General features: G+C 42.5%; 1 protein-coding gene across 2 annotated transcripts in view; it reads left to right on the forward strand.

Annotated features, from left to right (window-relative positions):
• GNB5 (G protein subunit beta 5) overlaps positions 1–21,447 on the forward strand; it is a 50,079-nt gene extending 28,632 nt beyond the window's left edge. For both annotated transcript variants that reach the window (XM_030318177.1, XM_030318176.1), the window contains 6 exons: positions 12,081–12,224; positions 13,760–13,851; positions 16,389–16,437; positions 18,444–18,540; positions 19,463–19,629; positions 20,881–21,447. In XM_030318177.1, the coding sequence (XP_030174037.1) occupies positions 12,081–12,224; positions 13,760–13,851; positions 16,389–16,437; positions 18,444–18,540; positions 19,463–19,629; positions 20,881–20,892 (561 nt within the window). In that variant the 3' untranslated portion in view covers positions 20,893–21,447. The remainder of the gene's footprint in view (positions 1–12,080; positions 12,225–13,759; positions 13,852–16,388; positions 16,438–18,443; positions 18,541–19,462; positions 19,630–20,880) is intronic.
• The last annotated feature ends 1,258 nt before the right edge of the window (positions 21,448–22,705 follow it).

Below are 22,705 nucleotides of genomic sequence, written 5' to 3' on the forward strand. Positions count from 1 at the left end.
TGTATCATGCTACTGGAAGTCAAAAGAAAGCTGGTGTAGCCATACTTATATCAGACAAACTAGACTTTAAATTAAAGGCTGTAACAAGAGATGAAGAAGGGCGTTATATAATAATTACAGGGTCTATCCATCAGGAAGAGCTAACAATTATAAATGTCTATGCGCCGAATACGGGAGCCCCCAAATATATAAAACAATTACAAACATAAGCAACCTTATTGATAAGAATGTGGTAATTGCAGGGGACTTTAACACTCCACTTACAGAAATGGATAGATCATCTAGACACACGGTCAATAAAGAAACAAGGGCCCCAAATGGTACATTGGATCAGATGGACTTGACAGATATATTTAGAACTCTGCATCCCAAGCAACAGAATATACTTTCTTCTCGAGTGCACATGGAACATTCTCCAAGATAGATCACATACTGGGTCACAAAACAGCCCTTCATAAGTTTATAAGAATTGAAATCATACCATGCATACTTTCAGACCACAATGCTATGAAGCTTGAAATCAACCACAGGAAAAAGTCTGGAAAACCTCCAAAAGCATGGAGGTTAAAGAACACCCTACTAAAGAATGAGTGGGTCAACCAGGCAATTAGAGAAGAGATTAAAAAATATATGGAAACAAACGAAAATGAAAATACAACAATCCAAACGCTTTGGGATGCAGCGAAGGCAGTCCTGAGAGGAAAATACATTGCACTCCAGGCCTATCTCAAGAAACAAGAAAAACCCCAAATACAAAATCTAACAGCACACCTAAAGGAAATAGAAACAGAACAGCAAAGACAGCCTAAACCCAGCAGAAGAAGAGAAATAATAAAGATCAGAGCAGAAATAAACAATATAGAATCTAAAAAAAACTGTAGAGCAGATCAACGAAAACAAGAGTTGGTTTTTTGAAAAAATAAACAAAATGGATAAACCTCTAGCCAGGCTTCTCAAAAAGAAAAGGAAGATGACCCAAATAGATAACATCATGAATGAAAATGGAATTATTACAACCAATCCCTCAGAGATACAAGCAATTATCAGGGAATACTATGAAAAATTCTATGCCAACAATCTGGACAACCTGGAAGAAATGGACAAATTCCTAAACACCCACACACTTCCAAAACTCAATCAGGAGGAAATAGAAAGCTTGAACAGACCCATAACCAGCGAAGAAATTGAACCAATCATCAAAAATCTCCCAACAAATAAGAGTCCGGGACCAGATGGCTTCCCAGGGGAGTTCTACCAGACGTTTAAAGCAGAGATAATACCTATCCTTCTCAAGCTATTCCAAAAAATAGAAAGGGAAGGAAAACTTCCAGACTCATTCTATGAAGCCAGTATTACTTTGATTCCTAAACCAGACAGAGACCCAGTAAAAAAAGAGAACTACAGGCCAATATCCCTGATGAATATGGATGCAAAAATTCTCAATAAGACACTAGAAAATCGAATTCAACAGCATATAAAAAGAATTATTCACCATGATCAAGTGGGATTCATTCCTGGGCTTCAGGGCTGGTTCAACATTCACAAATCAATCAACGTGATACATCACATTAATAAAAGAAAAGATAAGAACCATATGATCCTGTCAATCGACGCAGAAAAGGCCTTTGACAAAATTCAGCACCCTTTCTTAATAAAAACCCTCGAGAAAGTCGGGGTAGAAGGATCATACTTAAACATCATAAAAGCCATTTATGAAAAGCCCACAGCTAACATCATCCTCAACGGGGAAAAACTGAGAGCTTTTTCCCTGAGATCAGGAACACGACAGGGATGCCACTCTCACCGCTGTTGTTTAACATAGTGTTGGAAGTTCTAGCATCAGCAATCAGACAACAAAAGGAAATCAAAGGCATCAAAATTGGCAAAGATGAAGTTAAGCTTTCACTTTTTGCAGATGACATGACATTATACATGGAAAATCGGATAGACTCCACCAAAAGTCTGCTAGAAGTGATACATGAATTTAACAAAGTTGCAGGATACAAAATCAATGTACAGAAATCAGTTTCATTTTTATTCACTAATAATGAAGCAACAGAAAGACAAATAAAGAAACTGATCCCATTCACAATTGCACCAAGAAGCATAAAATACCTAGGGATAAATCTAACCAAAGATGTAAAAGATCTGTATTCTGAAAACTATAGAAAGCTTATGAAGGACATTGAAGAAGATATAAAGAAATGGAAAAACATTCCATGCTCATGGATTGGAAGAATAAATATTGTCAAAATGTCAATGCTACCCAAAGCTATCTACACATTCAGTGCAATCCCAATCAAAATTGCACCAGCATTCTTCTCGAAGCTAGAACAAGCAATCCTAAAATTCATATAGAACCACAAAAGGCTCCAAATAGCCAAAGTAATTTTGAAGAAGACCAAAGCAGGAGGCATCACAATCCCAGACTTCAGCCTCTACTACAAAGCTGTAATCATCAAGACAGCATGGTATTGGCCCAAAAACAGACACATAGACCAATGGAATAGAATAGAAACCCCAGATCTAGACCCATAAACGTATGGCCAACTCATCTTTGACAAAGCAGGAAAGAACATCCAATGGAAAAAAGACAGTCTCTTTAATAAATGGTGCTGGGAGAACTGGACAGCAACATGCAGAAGATTGAAACTAGACCACTTTCTCACACCATTCACAAAAATAAACTTAAAATGGATAAAGGACCTGAATGTGAGACAGGAAACCATCAAAACCCTAGAGGAGAAAGCAGGAAAAGACCTCTCTGACCTCAGTCGTAGCAATTTCTTACTTGACACATCCCCAAAGGCCAGGGAATTAAAAGCAAAAATGAACTACTGGGACCTTATGAAGATAAAAAGCTTCTGCACAGCAAAGGAAACAACAAACAAAACTAAAAGGCAACCAACGGAATGGGAAAAGATATTTGCAAATGACATATCGAACAAAGGGCTAGTATCCAAAATCTATAAAGAGCTCACCAAACTCCACACCTGAAAAACAAATGACCCAGTGAAGAAATGGGCAGAAAACATGAATAGACACTTCTCTAAAGAAGACATCCGGATGGCCAACAGGCACATGAAAAGATGCTTAACATCGCTCCTCAACAGGGAAATACAAATCAAAACCACACTCAGATATCACCTCACGCCAGTCAGAGTGGCCAAAATGAACACATCAGGAGACTATAGATGCTGGAGAGGATGTGGAGAAACGGGAACCCTCTTGCACTGTTGGTGGGAATGCAAATTGGTGCAGCCACTCTGGAAAACAGTGTGGAGGTTCCTCAAAAAATTAAAAATAGACCTACCTTATGACCCAGCAATAGCACTGCTAGGAATTTACCCAAGGGATACAGGAGTGCTGATGCACAGGGGCACTTGTACCCCAATGTTTATAGCAGCACTCTCAACAATAGCCAAATTATGGAAAGAGCTTAAATGTCCATTAACTGATGAATGGATAAAGAAATTGTGGTTTATATACACAATGGAGTACTATGTGGCAATGAGAAAGAATGAAATATGGCCCTTTGTAGCAACGTGGATGGAACTGGAGAGTGTTATGCTAAGTGAAATAAGCCATACAGAGAAAGACAGATACCATATGTTTTCACTCTTATGTGGATCCTAAGAAACTTAACAGAAACCCATGGGGGAGGGGAAGGGGGAAAAAAAAAAAGAGATTAGAGTGGGAGAGAGCCAAAGCATAAGAGACTCCTAAAAACTGAGAACAAACTGAGGGCTGATGGGGGGTGGGAGGGAGGGGAGGGTGGATGATGGGTATTGAGGAGGGCACCTTTTGGGATGAGCACTGGGTGTTGTATGGAAACCAATTTGACAATAAATTTCATATATTGAAAAAAAAAACGGTGCTAGGAAAACTGGACAGCAACATGTTAAAGAATGAAACTGTACCACTTTCTTATATCATACACAAAAATAAACTCAAAATGGATTAAAGAGTTCAACATGAGAACGGAAAACATAAAATTCCTAGAAGAAAACATAGGCAGTAATTTCTTTCTCTGCACTGATAGTGCCGAGCCCGATGCGGGGCTCGAACTCATCAACTGTGAGATCGTGACCTGAGCTGGATGCAGAGTTGGATTCTTAACTGACTAAGAATGGAATTGTTTTCTTAATTTCTCTTTCTGCTGCTTCACTATTAGTGTATAGAAATGCAATAGATTTCTGTATATTAAGTTTGTATCCTGCAACTTTACTGAATTCATTTATCAGTTCTAGTTTTTTTGCTAGAGTCTTTAGGGTTTTCTATATATACTCTTATGTCATCTGTAAATAGTGACAGTTTAACTTCTTTCTTACCAATTTGGATGCCTTTTCTTTCTTTTTCTTGTCTGATTGCTGTAGCTGGGACTTCAGTACTATGTTGAGTAAAAAGGTTGAGAGTGGACATCCTGTCTTGTTCCTGATCTTAGAGGAAAAACTCGCAGTTTTACACCTTTGAACATGATGTTAGCTGTGCGTTTTTCACTTATGACCTTAATTATGTTGTGGTATGTTCCCTCTAAGCCTACTTTGTTGAGAGTTTTTATCATGAATAGATGTTGAAGACTGTCAAATGCTTTTTCTTCATCTACTGAGATGATCATAAGCTTTTCCTCCTCTCTCTTGTTAATGTCAGGTATCATATTGATTGGCTTGTGAATATTGAACCACCCTGATCTCTGGAATAAATCCTACTTGATCATGATTTTTTAAAATATATTGTTGGATTCAGTTTCAGTTTGCTAATATTTTGTTGAGGATTTTTGCATCTGTGTTTATCAGAGATATTGGCCTGTGGTTTTCTTTTTTTGTAGTGCCTTTATCTAGTTTTGGTATCAGGATAATGCTAGTTTTGTAGAATGAATTTGGAGGTTTCCTTCCTCTTCTATTTTTTGGAACAGTTGGAGAAGAATAGGTATTAACTCTTCTTTAAATAGTTGGTAGAATTCACCTGTGAATCCATCTGGCCCTGGATTTTTGTTTTTTGGGATTTTTTGTTTATTATTATTATTACTAACTCAATTTCATTACTAGTAACCAGTCTGTTCAAATTTTCTTTCTTAATTTCTTTATTAAAAGTTTTTTTTATGTTTATTTTTGAGAGACAGAGAGAGACAGAGTGCAAGTGGGGGAGGGGCAGAGAAAGAGGGAGACACAGAATCTGAAGCAGTCTCCAGGTTCTGAACTGTCAGCACAGAACCCAACCCATGGACTATGACATCATGACCCGAGCTGAAGTCAGACGCTTAACCGACTGAACCACCCAGGCACCTTTGTTCAAATTTTCTACTTCTTCCTGACTCTGTTTTGGAAAGTTATATGTTTCTAAGAATTTATCCATTTCTTCTAGATTATCCAATTCATTAGCATATAATTTTTCATAACATCCTCTTAAAATCCTTTGTGTTTTTCTGGTGTCAGTTTTTATTTCTTCTCCTTCATTTCTGATTTTATTTGAATTTTGTCTTTCTTTTTTTTTTATGAGTGAGGCTAAAGGTTTATCAATTTTGTTGATCTTTTCAGAGAACAAGCTCCTGGTTTCATCAATGTGTTCTATTGTTTTTTTAGTCTCTATGTCGTTTACTTCTTCTCTAATTTTTATTATTTCCTTCCTTCTACTGGCTTTGGACTTTGTTCTTTTTCTAGTTCCTTTAGGTATAAGATTAAGTTGTTTATTTGAGCTATTTCTTCATTCTTGAGGTATGCCTGTATTGCTATAATTTTCCCTCTTAGAATAGTTTTTGCTGTATCCCAACAATTTTGGCCTATTGTGTTCTATTTTCATTTGTTTCCATGTATTTTTTAATTTCCTCTTTGATTCCTTAGTTGACCCATCCATTAAATATAGTAGCCTTTTTTTTAGCCTCCATGTGTTCTTTCCAGATTTTTTCTTATGATTGATTTCTAGCTTCATACCATTGTGCTTGGAAAAGATGAATGATATTATTTCAGTCTTTCTGAATTTACTGAGACTTGTTTAGTGGCCAGCATGTGATTTATTCTGGAGAATGTTCTTTGTGCACTTGAAAACAATGTATATTCCACTGTTTTTGAATGGAATATTCTGAATATATATATTAGGTCTATCTCGTCCGATGTGTCATTCAAAGCCATTGTCGGTTCATTTTCTGCCTGGATTATCTATCCATTGATTTAAGTGGGGTGTTAAAAGTCCCATATTATTATTATATTACTGTCAATTTCTTCCTTTATGTCTGTTAATAGTTGCTTTATTTATTGAGGTGCTCCTATGTAGGTGCATAGATATTTACAATTGTTATATCTTCTTGTTGTTTTTTTTCCTTTGTCATTATGTAATGTCCTTCTTTGTTTCATTAGTCTTTGTTTTATTTTTAAAAATTTTTTAAGTTTATTTATTTATTTTGAGAGAAAGAGAGTGCGAGGGATACAGGCAGAGAGAGGGGGGAGAACGCAGAACCCGATGTGGGGCTCGAACTCACAAACCATGAGATCATGACCTGAGCTGAGATCAGGAGTTGGACACTTAACCAACTGAGCCACCCAGGTGCCCCTCTTTGTTTTAAAGTCTATTTTGTGCAATGTAAGTATTGCTAGTCTGATGTCTTTCTTAACTGGATGGGTGTACTCCAACAGTTGGCTCTAAGAGGAAGCTCCTATTATTTCTCATTGGTTATCATTTTTATTTTTAATCAGCAATGAGGAAAGTCAGGGATACTAATTAATGATAGACTTGAGATAAACTGCATATCATATTAAACATCCTCCTCTAATTGACTTGGTGGTCATGGGAGTGGAACAGAGAACCTTCTGAATGGGTAGAAATTCCTATCTTTTCAGTCTCAGTGGTGCTTGCATGAGCTGCTGTACATGAGTAGAACTTCAGTGAGCAGCTGAGCCTCATAGCTGTGAGCTTTACACACCTCACTGTACCTCCTTCACACTCCTGTTTTAACAGATGCCAAAAGAAAAAGCTTTCAGTAGTAAATGTTTCCTACTTTGAATAAACCACAAGGTGAAAACAATACAACTTCAATACTTCGACTAAGGTTTCTTAACAAGTCATAAAAGGATCCTTAGTTTATTCATTCATATCTATTTAGCAAACCTTAGTAGGTGCCCACCACCCACATTGCCAGATACCACCGGTTCTGGGGGTAGACTTGCTGACACCGTCCTATGTTCTCAGGCCCTTCATGGAAACCATCTGTGATTGAACAGCGGGGGAAGCTGAGAGCTCAGAGCAGGAAGGGTGGTCACAAACTTGCTGCAAAGGGTTACCTGCGTCAGCCTTGGAGGGGGAGGGTGTTGCCAGTGAAGTGTGAGGGCAGCCCAGTGGGAGGCAGGCAGCTGACAGGTGGGCGGGGCCAGATCACAGGACCCCCTGAATGGGCTGACCCAGAGAAGGGCAGAGAGCCATTGGAAGGGCTGCATCAGATTTGGGTTTCTTTTTTTTTTTTTTTAATGTTTATTTATTTTTAGAGAGCATGAGTGGGGACAGAGGGGGAGAAAGAGAATCCCAAGCAGGCTCTGCTCTGTCAGCACAGAGCCCCACACGGGGTGGGGGCTCGATCTCACGAACTGTGAGGTAATGGCCTGAGCCAAAATCAAGGGTCAGACACTTAACCAATGGAGCCATCCAGGAGCCCTGATTTGGGTTTCTTTTAATGAGGAGAGCCTCTGAGTCAGATTAAAGCCTTCCATGGCCCACCATGGCTTCAGCTGACTGAGGTCAGCAGGGGATGCGAGGCTTGTAGCAGGGAGACCAGGTGACTAGGTAACTTTCATTGCTGACCAGAGGATGCAGCGTTTGCACCTGTTGCTTACCACCAGGATTCTCAAGGAGCTGTACGGTAGGGGGTGCTGTGGCCTGGGCTGGCTGCAGTGGCCAGAACCAGATGTCTTTGGGCCTGAGGAGCAAGCCACTTAAAGCCACACAGGATGTTGAGTCTGGATGAAGGAGAGCTCAGAGGAAGGCAAGAACAGTGAGTCTTCGGGCATCTGAAGTCCCTCGGGTTGTGTCCCATCACCCTCGCTTTGTGTGGCCACGGGTGCTGGAAGTGGGGATTAAATGGGGCATCTGTAAGGTAGAAAGTGCTTTCCTCCTAACAAGCAGGTAGCAGCAGGTAGAGAAGGTCCTGCTGGCTATTCCTGTGGTGATGCAATCTGGAAGACAGAGCAACGTAAGGTCTTGGCTCAGAGTCAGACAGCTGAGATCAAATCCTGGCTTCACTGTATTCTAACCAGCCAGTCCTAACAAGGTTTTATTCTGTTTTTTCTTACCTGCAAGTGAGAATGGTAGTGAATTCCTCCCTCATAAGGGTTTCTGAGGATTAAATGAGGTGATTTGTATAAAATACTTAGTATGGCCCCCGGTAAATATCAATAAATTTTAGGTTTTATCACTTTATTATTTATTATTATTAATATTTACACAAAGCTTCCCGGGTGACTCGGATGCATGGCCTGGTTTGGGTACCTTAATGAACCTTAAGCTTCCTTATATTTTGGGGATCAAGGATGGAAAAAGAAAAACTCAAGGAGCTGGTATAAGACTATGGTGTTAAACCTACAAAATCTCTACATTCCAGAATAAATGACTGACAGCAAGTTAGAGGTTCTGTTTAGTGCATTTGTCGTGATGACCATTGGGCTTTTAAATTTTTTTTTTCAACATTTATTTATTTTTGGGACAGAGAGAGAGAGAGACAGAGCATGAACGGGGGAGGGGCAGAGAGAGGGAGACACAGAATCGGAAACAGGCTCCAGGCTCCGAGCCATCAGCCCAGAGCCTGACGCGGGGCTCGAACTCACGGACCGCGAGATCGTGACCTGGCTGAAGTCGGACGCTTAACCGACTGCGCCACCCAGGCGCCCCCGGGCTTTTAAATTCTATTTTTACTTATAATGAAGATCACAAACATAATAAAAGTATTTTTAAATATTTTTTTTTACTATTAAGGATTTACTCCTAACTTTTAAAAAACTATTCATTTCTTTGATTGAAGAATATGGTATCGAAAATTCCCAAATTAAAGAGCTAGAGTGAGGTTTAAAGCAGATTGTTGGGATGTCCCAAAGAAGGTTATTGGCCCTTTCCTATAGGACAGGAATGGATGTGGGCCAGGAGGGATGAAAGGGAATTGTAGCATATTGTACATGTAAGTACCCAAATTAAGACCCTGGGTCTTAGACCCAGTCTTAAGACCACAAGTCTTGTGTGCTCATAAGTTACTTTTATGAGCCTATGTCATCTTGTCGGGTGTACCTGGGCCTCGTAAAGGAAGCCAAGGAGGATTGAGTCCCGTGGACAGCTACAGGGGCTTGGCAGCCTTGGAGATTCCCCAAATTTGAGAGCTGTCCCTGAGTGGGAGCTCTGATGAGGGCCTTGGAGGCCACACCCAAGAAACTTGAACTCTCAGAACCCACCCAGCTCTTGCTCCCGGGAAGAGCTCCGAAGTGACTTCTGGCTGCAAGGAGATTCTAGGCCTCCCCACACTGCCTGGCAGGAAACGCGCTCCGAGATAGTACAGCTGGAGGGTGCAAGGCTAGGGTGGGAATAGATTCTGCTCCTCTCCTAATTGCAGAGTAAAGATACTCTTTTTTTTTTTAACAAAATTTATTGTCAAATTGGTTTCCATACAACACCCAGTGCTCATCCCGACAGGTGCCCTCCTCAATGCCCACCCTCCCCTCATCCACCCTCCCCTCCCTCCCACCACCCCATCAACCCTCAGTTTATTCTCAGTTTTTAAGAGTGTCTTATGATTTGGCTCCCTCCTTCTCTTTTTTTTTTTCCTTCCCCTCCCCCATGGTCTTCTGTCAAGTTTCTCAGGATCCACATAAGAGTGAAAACATATGGTATTCTGTCTTTCTCTGTATGACTTATTTCATTTGGCATAACACTCTCCAGTTCCGTCCACGTTGCTACAAAAGGCCACATTTCATTCTTCTCATTGCCAAGTAGTATTCCATTGTGTATATAAACTACAATTTCTTTTTAAGTGCTAGGCCCAGGGTATAAGAGAAAAGGGAAGAGAACAGGAAGCAAGGAGAGGAGGCGAAAACACCACCAGCAGAAGGAATTTGGGGGTGCAGTGCGGTCAGTGGGTGCACTGTATGCTGGCAGTTCCTAAAGCCTGGAGCCCATTTGCTTTCCTCAGCCATCAGCAATTTCCACCCACAGAGGGCTCTCTATGTGGGCACTTTCACTGCAAGAGCCACTTCCTGTGTTGTCTTGTCACCTCATTCAGGCCCTGGGAGCAGCAGGAAGGTAGGGCTTGGGAGGCTGTGCTATCCAGAGCTTAGCCCTTGTGGATCCCCCAACCTTTGGCTGCTCAGGACAAGCTTCCCCGGGCCCTGCAGTATGGGCAGCTGGGTCTGAGAGGCTGTGATCCTGGGATCTCTGCTGCCTTTCTCCCAGCCACACGAGGCTATGCTCAGCTAGAGCCCAAGCCTCACACTCACTGGCTGTGACGAAAGTTAAAACCCTAACACCCCTCCCCCCAGGTACTGCAGGGTTCCTCTCGCAGTACAGGCCGGCCTGTGTACTTGTAAGTACACTTATCAGACGCTGCTTGAGGGGTGCAGCACTGGTCTTAGACAAATTTCCCTAAAATATGCCTTTGATCTTACCCTCTTGCTTCCCACAGCTCGGTCTGGCCTACAGGCTGAAGTCCTCACTCTATACCAGGCATACCTCTCCTTTGGTGCAGAGATAGGCCTTCACCTGCATGCCCTCCGTCCCCTCCCCTTCACCTGGTCAGCTCTCACTCATCCTTGAAGATCAGCTCAGATGTTGCCAGAATGGGTTGATTGCCCCTCCCATGGGCCTGCCTGTACCTCAGCACTTCTCACTCCATTGTGAGTCCTCATCATCTTGTCTGCCGAGATCCTCGGAAAAACTTGCTATCCACCATTGTCAAGCTTATTAGACGTAGTGCAGCAAGGGAGAACCCCAAGTTGACAAAATCTCCATAGCATCTCAAAATGAAGAAATCAGGGAAGGACACTTGGAGAGTTTTGGGGTCCAAGCGGGGTGATTTTAAGGTGGGTCTCTCCAGGTAGGAGACTGGTTATAACATTGATAGCTTTGGTGAGCCCCACAAAGTAAGAGTCTTGAAGTGAGTCTTGTTGAGCAAGCTGTTAGTCTTGATAAATAAGTTGTTGAGTTGGTTTACAGTCTTATCTTGCAGGAGCAGGTATTTCCTGAAGCAAGCAGCTAGGTTGTTTTTACTTGGTGTCAGTATTGTCGAACATAGCCCAGGGAAAGTCTTCCTGGTCTCAGAATTGTTTACCACAGGGGTAGGGAATTAGTTTGGTGTCAGTTCTTATGGCCAAGTCTGTTGAACTGAGCTCCAGGAGAGCAGAGACCAAAATATAATCTTTGTGCAAACCCTGATCAATGCCTGTTAACACAGCACCTGGACGTCATAAGCACACAGCTAATGCTTGTTGAATCCGTGAGTGCATGAGTGTGGCCTCATCAGTGGCCCTAGGACCTTCTTGGGCAGCACCCTGCTCTGGAAAGAAGCAGCCACAGGAGAATGTGTCTAAGAAAATGCTGCCTGACCCTGGCTGCTCCGGGTGGGGTCCAGTGATTAGCATTGGTATGACCTCAGATTTTGTGAGAACTGTGGTTCTCAACACCCCCCCCTCAGTGCAAATCAACCTGCATCACGGTGGCTGGGGAGCAGTTGGTGTCTGAGAAGCAGTTGGAGCATCCGGCCTGCTTGTGGGAGGCGCTCCAAGTGCTGTTCTACAGCTACTCACGGAGCACTTCCTGCATGCCAGCAGGCACACAGCCCTGCAGATACAGCACGGAGGCCTTCCGAATTTCCTGCTCTGGAGGGTGCATAAACACACATCTCAAAGACACTGAGACTGTCAAAAATGACCTTTTTTCCCCTCAGTATAGGAGAAATATTTCTATGCTTGAATCCACATATAGCGAGGCATGTGTCCGTGTGTGTTCAAGGAGGCTCCTTCCCCCCTCCACCCACCCCCCATCCAGCTGTAAGCATCTGATTGACTTCCCCTGACAGAAGTCATAATAACAACGCTCTTCCTGTCCTTTTCTGTGGACAGATCCTGACGGCGAGCGGCGATGGCACATGTGCCCTGTGGGACGTGGAGAGCGGACAGCTGCTGCAGAGTTTCCATGGGCACGGGGCGGATGTGCTCTGCTTGGACCTGGCCCCCTCAGAAACAGGCAACACCTTCGTGTCTGGGGTAAACACCCAAGGAAAATCCCTAGGGGCCCTTTTCTCCACGGGAGGCTTATGCTGGCAATTTTGGGGACTGGATCAGACACTTCTCTAGAAGGGGCTGCAGGAATTGTCCTCAGCTCACTTCCACACCCCTGTCTCCCACAGCACTGGCACTGCTTGGGGGGCAGTGACAGTGCTGGGCTGTGAGGGTCTCCTGCTGCTGACATTCAGTCTACAGAGGGATCTGGAATGTTCTCCTAGATGAGCAGTAGGTGGAAGAGTTGACCATGTGTTATACATATGTCAGGGGCGAATAAGAACAGAGAACTGAGCAGGCCAACCTGCCTCAGGTCCTGTCTCACTTTAGTCAGGACACTGGTGAGAGAGGACAGTGCTGGACACACCACTGCATGGTGTTTGTAGCTGGAAGACATAAGGGCGCTTTGCTCCAAGCTGCCCGTGTGTTAGCACGGGGCATCAGGTAAGGTCTGTGAGGCCTGTAATCGGCAGGGACCCCATTTTCTTTTTGGGTATTTGGCCCCAACTGTGTATGTTTCATTTCTGTGCCTTTAAATAACTATATTTATCCCTCCTCAACTACACTGTCTTTTCAAATTGTTGTATCACTGTAGATTATATTGTCTCAGGGCAGTAAACTCCCTCTGGTTTAGTGTTCTCAAAAGATTGGAAGACACTCCTGATTGCTTTGCCCACATTCTCATTAAAGATAATCAGAGTGCTGAACCCCCACAGTGGGTATTCCTGAGATGCCAGTTCTGGTACTTCGTCGCACTCTTTTCTCTGAGTTGAAACCAGCACTTAAATACCAACTTTAAGCCATTACTTATTATTTGGCCATTGACAGTCTACATTGTACTACCCAAGCTTGATAACAGGGTTGCTCTGCAGGAATTTGTCAAATGCTCCTAGAACCATGATAGTATAATGTGAAAACCTCATGTTTATGAATCTCTGGGTCATGTTGGCAACCCAGAGAGAGTGTTTACAGGTATTGAGGCAGAAGCCCAGGATGGTGAGTTGCTAGAGATACCCAACTAACTGCTGGCAAGGTCATGACTCCAGCAGCATGCTGCAGAGGTATAGACGGCCCAGCTCCACCTTTGCTCAGGGCTGCCCCATACACCTGAGATGAAGCTGGGCGGTCCCACTGTGCACCCACTGTATGCCTGCCCTCCCCCTGGGCTGAGAGGCAGAGATAAAGAGGAAGGAGGAAGGGGAAAACAGAACAAAGAGAGAAATGCCCAGGAGGAAAGCAAGAAGGAGGCTCTGGAGGGTTTACACCAACTTGGGAAGGTGCAAAAGAAGAAAACATGCTGAAAGAGAAATCTGGGTGCCTTCCTTTGCTCCCCCCACACTCTCAAGACCTGGTTCTGGCTTTCTAAGGGCTTATCAGTTGAGGAAAGCTAGTCTCAGAAAAGCATGTTGTCAGCCATTTACCAATGGAAAGGAAATGGCTCTGTTACATAACAGGAATTCATGCCCATCTGTAGACAGTCCTTGCAGTGGCCATAACTCTGGATAACTTTGCATTTGTAGGGATGTGACAAGAAAGCCATGGTGTGGGACATGCGCTCTGGCCAGTGCGTGCAGGCCTTTGAAACACACGAATCCGACATCAACAGTGTCCGGTCAGTGAGTAGAATGTTCACATAACTTCTCTGTTCTGCTGGTAATCCCTGGCCTGGGGTTCCTGCTCAGCCCAGGAACCACCTCCAGACTCTTACCTGGCTGAGAGAGGTCTCTCCAGCAAGAATGGCTGATTTGTGGTGGCACTGAACAGCGTGCCAGATCGCTTGGATATTTTTAATTTAATGGCAGTAGGAGCAACTGATAGTATCCTCCCTAAACAGTCAGTATTTCCCATTCATTTATTCAGCAAATATTTATTGAGACTTACATGCTAGACATTGTTCCAGAGACAAGGTCTCTGCTTCCCTGCAGGAGGCAAGACAAATACAAATAAACAAATGTACAACTTAATTTCAGGTAGTGGTAAGTGTGTTATGAGAAAAGTAAAATAGGCAGATGGGATGGGATGGGTTATTACTTAGGATGATCAGGGAAGACCTCTCTGAGAAAGTGATGTTTGAAAGAGCCAAGGCTTGAGCTGGGGTGGTAAGATGAGATGTGGAGGACTTAACCACAGGCCAGGTAGGGGGTGGCTGACATTGCCTCTGTTTTGCCTTTAAGAGATCACTCTGGCTGCTGTTTGGAGAAGAGATTGTAGGGAAGCAAGAATGGAAGTACTACGGCCAATTAGAAAGTTGTTGTGTGAGTTCAAGGAAGAGGTGATGGTGGCTGGAAGTAAAGAAGACATTGTGGAGACAGAAAGGTCCAGAATTGTGACATTTCTGAGATTTTACCCTGGCTGCAAGCTATCAATTTAGGCTGCCACAGTTTCAAGCATGCTGGTAGAAGACATGAGACTCCTGAGTGCAAGATGAAGGACAGTGTATTATTACTCCTAGCAATGGCATCAGCCAGGGTATCAGCATTTTTGATGCTGGTTTCCTGAGCCCCAATTCCACAGGGTGAAATGGAGAGGGCCAGATGACACCTGCACAGGCCAGGGGTTGCATTACAGGAGAAGAACCCTGAGCTTGGGAACCCAAACCTTTTATAAGGGTCAGTAAGCAGTGATCCATTTACTAAGACAGGGAAGACTGGAGGAAGTGCAGGTATGAGTCAGTCATTGCACATGGATGATGGAGCTCTGTTTGGGGATATTTACATTTGAGATGCCTGTATACAATGAAGTGGAGACATTGAGTAGGTAGGGATCTATGAACTGGATCCCAAGAGAGAGGTGAGGACTTGACATGTAAATTTGGAAGATGGCACTGTCAAGACGGTATTTGAAATATAATCACCCAAGAATCTTCATTATACTTAGTGAGAAAGCACTAGACTTGTTCTCCTAAAAAGCAAGAACAAGATAACAGTGCTCATTTACGTGAGCAATAGAAATGTTTGCAAGAATTTTCTAGCTCTTTGCCCTCAACTATAGGATAGAGATAAAGGGGAAAGACACTTACTTTTGGCAAATGTGCAGTAATTACCTAGAAAATCATAGAAATCTAATACAGATAGTAAATGAAGTTGGTAAGATGCAGGATAGAATATAAAGCCACAAAATAAATTGAGTCATTACATATTCACAAAATAAAGCTTTAAAATGCGCATTCTCTCACCCATGCTGTTCCCCCTACCCTGACATCTCTTCCTCTAATATCCATTAGGTCTCAATTTAAACTTCCTTCTCCCCAGGAAGGCTGATTACTGAGAAGGCAATGAGTGTAACATTAATAACCATCATTTGCTGAATGCTTTTTATTTGGCACCATGCTCAGTTCTTTGCCAATACTATCTTATTGAATCTCCACAACAGGGAAAATGCATTATCATCCTCACTTTTCAAATGAGGAAACTGAGGCTGGGCGAGATGAAGTCCTTTGCCAGAGGTATCACATGTAGCAAGGGATCATTGCATAGATCTGAGCAAGGCTCTGGGTATCTGATTCCAGCATCTGTGTGGATAATCACTTTCTTATCTCTGAGCTGACCCAAGTCCCAGGAATGAGGTGTGTGATCAACGGAAACTACGGTTACAGGGGGCCTGTTCTGTGTTCACTGCCTGGTGCAGACACACGTATTATGTCAGTTACTCCTCACCCACACTGTGCAAGGCCATTGTCACTGTCCCCTACTTATAGGGAAGAAAACTAGAGGTCAGTAGGCCAGCCAGATGAGCTTCCCTTTCTGGCCTCTGTAAAGAGTGGTCCTTGTGTCCCTAGAAGTGGAGATTCTGATTCCAATTCCATTGGCTTCACATGGAGCAACCTTTCAGATGACTTCCAGATGATTCTGATGGACATTCAGAATTGGGAATCACCAGGGGTGCCTGGGTGGCTCAGTCAGTTGGGCGTCCAACTTTGGCTCAGGCCATGATCTCACTGTCCATGCGCTTGAGCCCCGCGTCCAGCTCTGTGCTGACAGCTCGGAGCCTGGAGCCTGCTTTGGATTCTGTGTCTCCCTCTCTCTCTCTAGACCTCCCCCGCTCGCACGCTGTCTCTCCCTCTCTAAAAATAAGATAAAAAAAAAAAAAAAAGAATTGGGAATCACCACTCTAAATAAAGTGCTTTCTACTCAAACTTTGTCTCTACAGATACTACCCAAGTGGAGATGCCTTTGCTTCAGGATCAGATGATGCTACGGTATGTTTCCAAGTTAGAGAGCTTTTCCTATTTGAGAGAGAGATGCAGTGGTTTAATTTTATTTTTCAAAAAAACTTTTTTTTATTACAGTAGTAATGTGAATTCATTGAGGAAAAGTTGGAAGGGGGATTCAAATATCTTAATCTCCTAACCCAAGAAAAATCACAGTTGGGTGAATTCCTTTCTGTCTTTCTTATTTTTTAACAAAGTGCTTTATAATTTGCTTTTTTTCATTTAGCAATAGACTGTGAACACTTTCGTGTGTCAGTAATTAACTTTTCTACATTATATTTTCTTAGTGATTGAATAGTGTTCCATGTTATGGACATGCTATACTGTACTTAACTAGTCAATTTTTGGACATTTAGGTCTTTCAGGGATTTCGTTTTCTGTTAAAAAACGCTGCTATAAGTAAATATTTTTGGTACTTATTATTTCCTTATAATTAATTCCCAGACATGAACTTGCTAAGTCAAAAATAGACCTACTTTTAAGGCTTTTGATACTGTCAAGTTATGTTGACCTATTTTTCTAGACAAAAAAGTTGCCTTTGGTGCCCTCAAAATATGTAATATCTTATTATATTATAGTGAGTTTCATCTTAATTTGGTCCTATGGAAGAAAGTACAAAGGGGTAGATTGAATGTTTTAATAATAATAAAGATTTAAAACTTCCATATGCCAAAAAATGTGTAACAAATTATAAGGGCATACATCTAGGAAAAATTCTTGCCACCTATATGACAGACCAAATTGAAATCTATTAGATATAAATGGGGTTGCATAATCAGTAAGACAATACCCTAATTTTAAAAAAAGAGGATACAATGCAGACTGTTTACAAAGCAGTAAATCCGACATGGCAAGCACCTGAAAACGTTTTCAGACCACCTGTAACCCAATACATGCAAGTTTAAGTGATCATTGCTCATTTGGATTAGCAGTGAAATGCTGCATCGTGGAGGTGATGTGGTAAAGGAGCCTGGAGTTAGGACCATTGGTACCACCCTTACAGAGGACAGTTTTGCCATACAAATCAAGACCTTTTGTAACATCTCTACCCTTTGATCTGGTCATACTATTTCTTGGAAACAGTTTTATTCTAAGGACTCTATTCCTTAACTATTGTAAGGGAAACATCAGAGATGTGCACAAAGATTTTTACAGAAGAATGATCATCAAGGGGCACCTGGGTAGCTCAGGTGGTTAAGCATCCAACTCTTGATTTCTGCTCAGGTCATGATCTCACAGTTTGTGACTTTGAACCCCACATGGGGCTCCTTGTTAACAGTGCAGAGCCTGCTTGGGATTCTCCCTGCCTCTCCCCTGCTCGTGCATTCTCTCTCCGCCTCTCTCTCTCTCTCTCTCTCTCTCTCTCTCAAAAATAAACTTAAAAAAAAAAGAATGGTCATTAACCTTTTATTTATAAAAGAGAAAAATTAGATAACAATCAAAAGGCCTGGCTAAACATATTCTGATATATCCACATGAGGAATATGCAACAACCATGTTAGTCATGTGGTTTTGAAGATTATTTAATGATATGAGAAAAAAAAAACTCATAACCTAATGTTAATAGAATTATGAGATATCCATTCCATTTAAATACACACACAAAATGGAAATAAGACTGAAGGAAATAGCCTAGATGTTAGTAAATACTTCCAGGATTTGGGTGGTTTTTATTTCCTTCTTTAGGCATTTCTGCATTTTTCTGTATTTTCTACAATGAATATGTATCCTTTATCAGAAAAAAAGAAGGGTTTCATTTTTGCTTTTGTACCCCAAAAGTCTTCTGTATTTGCTGTTTCTTTGAATCTGTACTGATCCATGCAGATTATTAGGAATCAGCATTAAGGGAGAAACTACTAGGGGAGAAAACTGGAGATATTTCCCTTATCCCTCAAACTACACAAGCCACCAGCACCTGCATATAGCCCTGTGGTCATCTCTTCACCAACCCAGAGCCAGAAATAAGTGCTTCTTTATCTTCTTTGTCACACCAGTGTCGCCTCTACGACCTCCGGGCAGACAGGGAGGTCGCCATCTATTCCAAAGAGAGTATCATATTTGGAGCATCCAGTGTGGACTTCTCCCTCAGTGGTAAGATTTTATTTCAGAAACATTCCCGGGACTGTAAGGCAGGACCTAAATGAAACCCAGCTCTCGATCCAGCTTTCAGCTGAACTTCCTATGAACCAGTGTGTTAAGCAATCTACATCTGCACCAGTTTTCTTCCACGACCCCGCACCCCACCTCACCCTACCTGAAGTGGCCTCCCCTATCCTGTTCATTTTAAGGGAGATGAAGGCTATGCCCACCTAATGCTGTTCTTTGAGACAATGCTGTATGAAACTTCCTATCTGTAGTGCCTTTAATTAGTCATTTCCTCCTCCGCCTTCCATTCTCCCCTTCATACCTTCAGAGGTGGAGGGGGTGAAGCAGCAGTCCCTTTCTCAATGCCCCGAAGCTCATGGCTCCTCTGACCTCACTGCTGGGGAGGCTGCTAGTGAAAGAGCAGCACTGATAGGACCATTCAGTTTCCCCAGACACAGCCCCCATTCTGCATCCGTGCTTTTATGCATGCATGCTGCTATGCTGCCTACGGTATCTTTTGCCTCCCTTCTCTGCCTGGTGAACTCCTACTCAGCCCTCATGAGCCAACTCATGTCCTTCCTCTGCAGTGCCCTCCTTGATCCCCCTTCCTCCATGGTCACACAGCACTTCACAAACAGCTAAGCACTTCCATTACAGCCCTTATCATCTAGTGCTACCATGTGTTAATTTAGGTGTTTGTCTGCCTGCCTGCCTGCCTACCACCACCACCACCATCCACAAGGGGCAGCAACTTCTCTGAATCCCCAGGGCAAAGCACAGTGCCTGGCACATAGCGGGCACTAAATCACTGTTGAATGAATGAATGAATGAATGGTCAAGTGACTGCATGAGTGAGTCAGTGAAAGTCATGAAAAGAAAAACAAAGGGAGGAACTGGTTCAATAACCATCATGTCCTTCTACTTTGAGGTCGCCTGCTGTTTGCTGGATACAATGATTATACCATCAATGTCTGGGATGTTCTCAAGGGGTCCAGAGTCTCCATCCTGTTTGGACATGAAAACCGTGTTAGCACTCTACGAGTTTCCCCCGACGGGACTGCTTTCTGCTCAGGGTCATGGGATCATACCCTAAGAGTAAGAGAGCAGCTCTTCTATTTTACTGTGTGTGTGAGAGGAGAAGTGATTGGCCTTCTTAAAGCAGAGACTGAGGGTAATGTAGGCTGGGCTGTGTCAGCCAGAAAGAGCTCTAATTTCAGCTCTATGGCCACAGAAGGGATGAGTTGCCTGGGGAGATAGTGAATTCCCCCTCAATGCAAGTGTTCAGGCATAGATTAAACTGTGTATCAGCATGTAACTGAGGTAATAATTGGGGTAGGTGATCCAAAAGATTCCCTTTGATCCTACAAGTAGGATTCTTCTGATTCTAGCCTTTGGCAAACCACAGAGTGCCCCCAATAGTTCAGGGTTCTTATCCCACGGTGACATAGCCCTGTGAGACCCACAGGGGGGCTTTAGGGGACCCATGAAGCTCTTGAAATTATATGTCATATTTCATGTGTGTCTGTTTTTCTGGTAAAAGTGTCCTCTTGGCTTTCATCAGATTCTCAAAGAGCTCTATGATTTTGTTGGATGTTGGCTCCCCAGAAATATCTCCAAAATAGCCTATTCATAATGCAAAGCTAAATTTAAGGGACAAAGCACAAACGTGACAATCTTAGTGGCAGTCTTAGAAGGGGATAACAAAGACAGATGTTTATGAGGTGCGGGGCTGGGGAGTCTGGTTTAAGACCAGATGCAGGGATTTAATTAGGATTGGACAAATTTGTGGCATAATAGTTTAAAGATTGCTGGACACAGTGTTGGGGGAGGAAGAGGATTTTGAAGACAGTCTTGAAAAGTAACCAATCATTTTTGATGCTCTGTGTTGGCCTGAGAGAGGTCTTCTCTAAAGAGAGTAGTTGAGTCATCTACTCTTAGGATAAATACATTAAAGGATTTTTGTGAAGTTCCTAAAACAACAAAGTTTTCTGTGTCTTTATCTTCCTGGGCAAGTTTCCTAAATTAGTAGTCATGTTAATGTACTCAGTGTGGGTACAGATGGTTTTGGTACTTAGCCTAAGAGTTATAAGTCCCTAATAAGAAAGCACAGATGCCCTTCAGATGATTAACTAAGTGGGGCTGGGGGAATAGGTCCAAAGAAGTACCTTTGAGTTACCAGGAGTAAGGTGTAATCCATCCAAGACATGTGAGTGCTTTATTTTGGATGTGGGGTGTGAGTGTGTGTGTGTGTGTTTAATGTTGATTTTCTCTCTTTAAACTCCAGTTTTGCAAGTCATTAACTACTAAGGGACTACAAATTATCTGTTTGTGTTCGTGTCTTTGCAGGTCTGGGCTTAATCGTCTCTTCACAATGCACACCTGAGAGTAGAATTTGAAATCATCATATGTAAACAGATCTTTCTTCTAGAGGATCTGAGGGCTACTGCAACTTAGCTTAAAGGAGCAACTCTATGGCTGAAGTTCACTCAGCGTCCCCAATATTACCATTAAAACTACCACCCTTGGAAAGATACTGGTGTGAGCCTCCAGCACTAGGACACCTTCAAGTACAGTGTCTTGCATTTTGAACACTTTTTAAAATTTATCCATTTTTAAGGTTATTCTAGTTATATAGTCTCATCTCATTCTATTACCAACAGGATTCAGCATTTAACGTATCCTGTAGTACTTCCTTAAATGAAATTTGTTTTCAGAGCACTTCAAAATCTGATTCCTCTCAGTGTGCACTGTCTTTGGAACCTTCCTCTAGAAGTGCTGATCTTAATGCACTACATGAGGCAGACTGTGCTGACTAGTCTGTGATAGAAGATTCCAATTCCAAATGTAATTGGAAAATAATCACTTTTTTTAAGTTTATTTATTTATTTTGAGAGAGAGTATATGTGCATGCGTGGGGGAAAGGCAGAGAGAGAGGGAGAGAGAGAGAATCCCAAGCAGACTCTGTGCTGTCAGTGCAGACCCCAATGCAAGGCTCGATCTCATGAACCTGTGAGATCATGACCTGAGCTGAAATCAAGAGTTGGATGCTTAACCTACTGAGCTACCCAGGTGCCCCTGGACATAATCACTTTTTTAAAAATTTTTTATTGTAAAAATTTCTTTTTCAGTCTGGTAGTGTCTTTTTCAGATCAAACATTTCCATCTCTGTGAACAGTTCTAAATGAAGGAGAGATAGGCATTGAGTGGACAGGATGTTTGATTTATGAATTCTGTGATAATGCAATCACTTGGACAAGATATTTCCTGTCATTGATGAGTAAAGCTGAATGCTGTTTGTGACACAAATGCTTCTCAGAGCAACCAGAACCTTTCTGTGCAGGAACACAAGACCGCAAACTTATTTAAAAACCTGTTAGTAATAGTAGATGTTCTAGAATTAATAGCATCCACTCAGGCTAAAGTAGATCATATCCATATAAAGTATATTCATATTTATTGCATTGAAAAAATAATTACATATGCAAATTAACTGATAGGTCTTGAGTAATAATGTCTTTGCTTCTCTTATATTGAGAAAAAAGAACATAAAAAAATACCTTGTCTTTATTTGAAATTCAGCGTTTCCTTCTGGAAGACACCAAGAATTTTTGTTACGGGATCCCTTTGTCCTTTTTTAAGGTGTTGAGGGCTCTTCTTTCATTCATAAACATGGCATGCATTACTTAATCAAACAGAAGGTCACCTCACACACCAAAAATCATTCCCAGTGGAGGCCTGCCCTGGGGGTGGTCTGGGGTCCTGTGGTGCCCTTGGGCTTGTGTGCTGAGGGCCCTGGGTCATCCAGTCTCCTCTCTTGGCCCTGCTCCAGCCTGGCCCTTCTCCTAGTAGTAGTTCTGGCCCTGCTGTTTAGAGAGACCCTCCCAGAGCTGGAGCAGGGCATGGCCATCAGACAGGTCTGGCCCTGGGCCTCCTGCAAACATCAGGGCGTGTGCCAGGCCCGCCCTCAAAGCTACTGGTTCAGGTATCATAATGGGCCAGTCAAAAATCAGCTAGGCTAGCTTTTCCATTAATTAGTTTCAAGTAAATATAATGGTTAGATTCAGTCATTTGCCAAGCAAACATTTTACTGAGGGTTTTACTACACAGCAGGCCTTGGGGTAGAGAGAGAAATGTACAAGGCCCCTGCTTGACTCCAAAGAGCCCAGAATGA

The sequence above is a fragment of the Lynx canadensis genome, chromosome B3 (genome assembly GCF_007474595.2).
Source record: "Lynx canadensis isolate LIC74 chromosome B3, mLynCan4.pri.v2, whole genome shotgun sequence".
Classification (NCBI taxonomy): Eukaryota; Metazoa; Chordata; class Mammalia; order Carnivora; family Felidae; genus Lynx; species Lynx canadensis.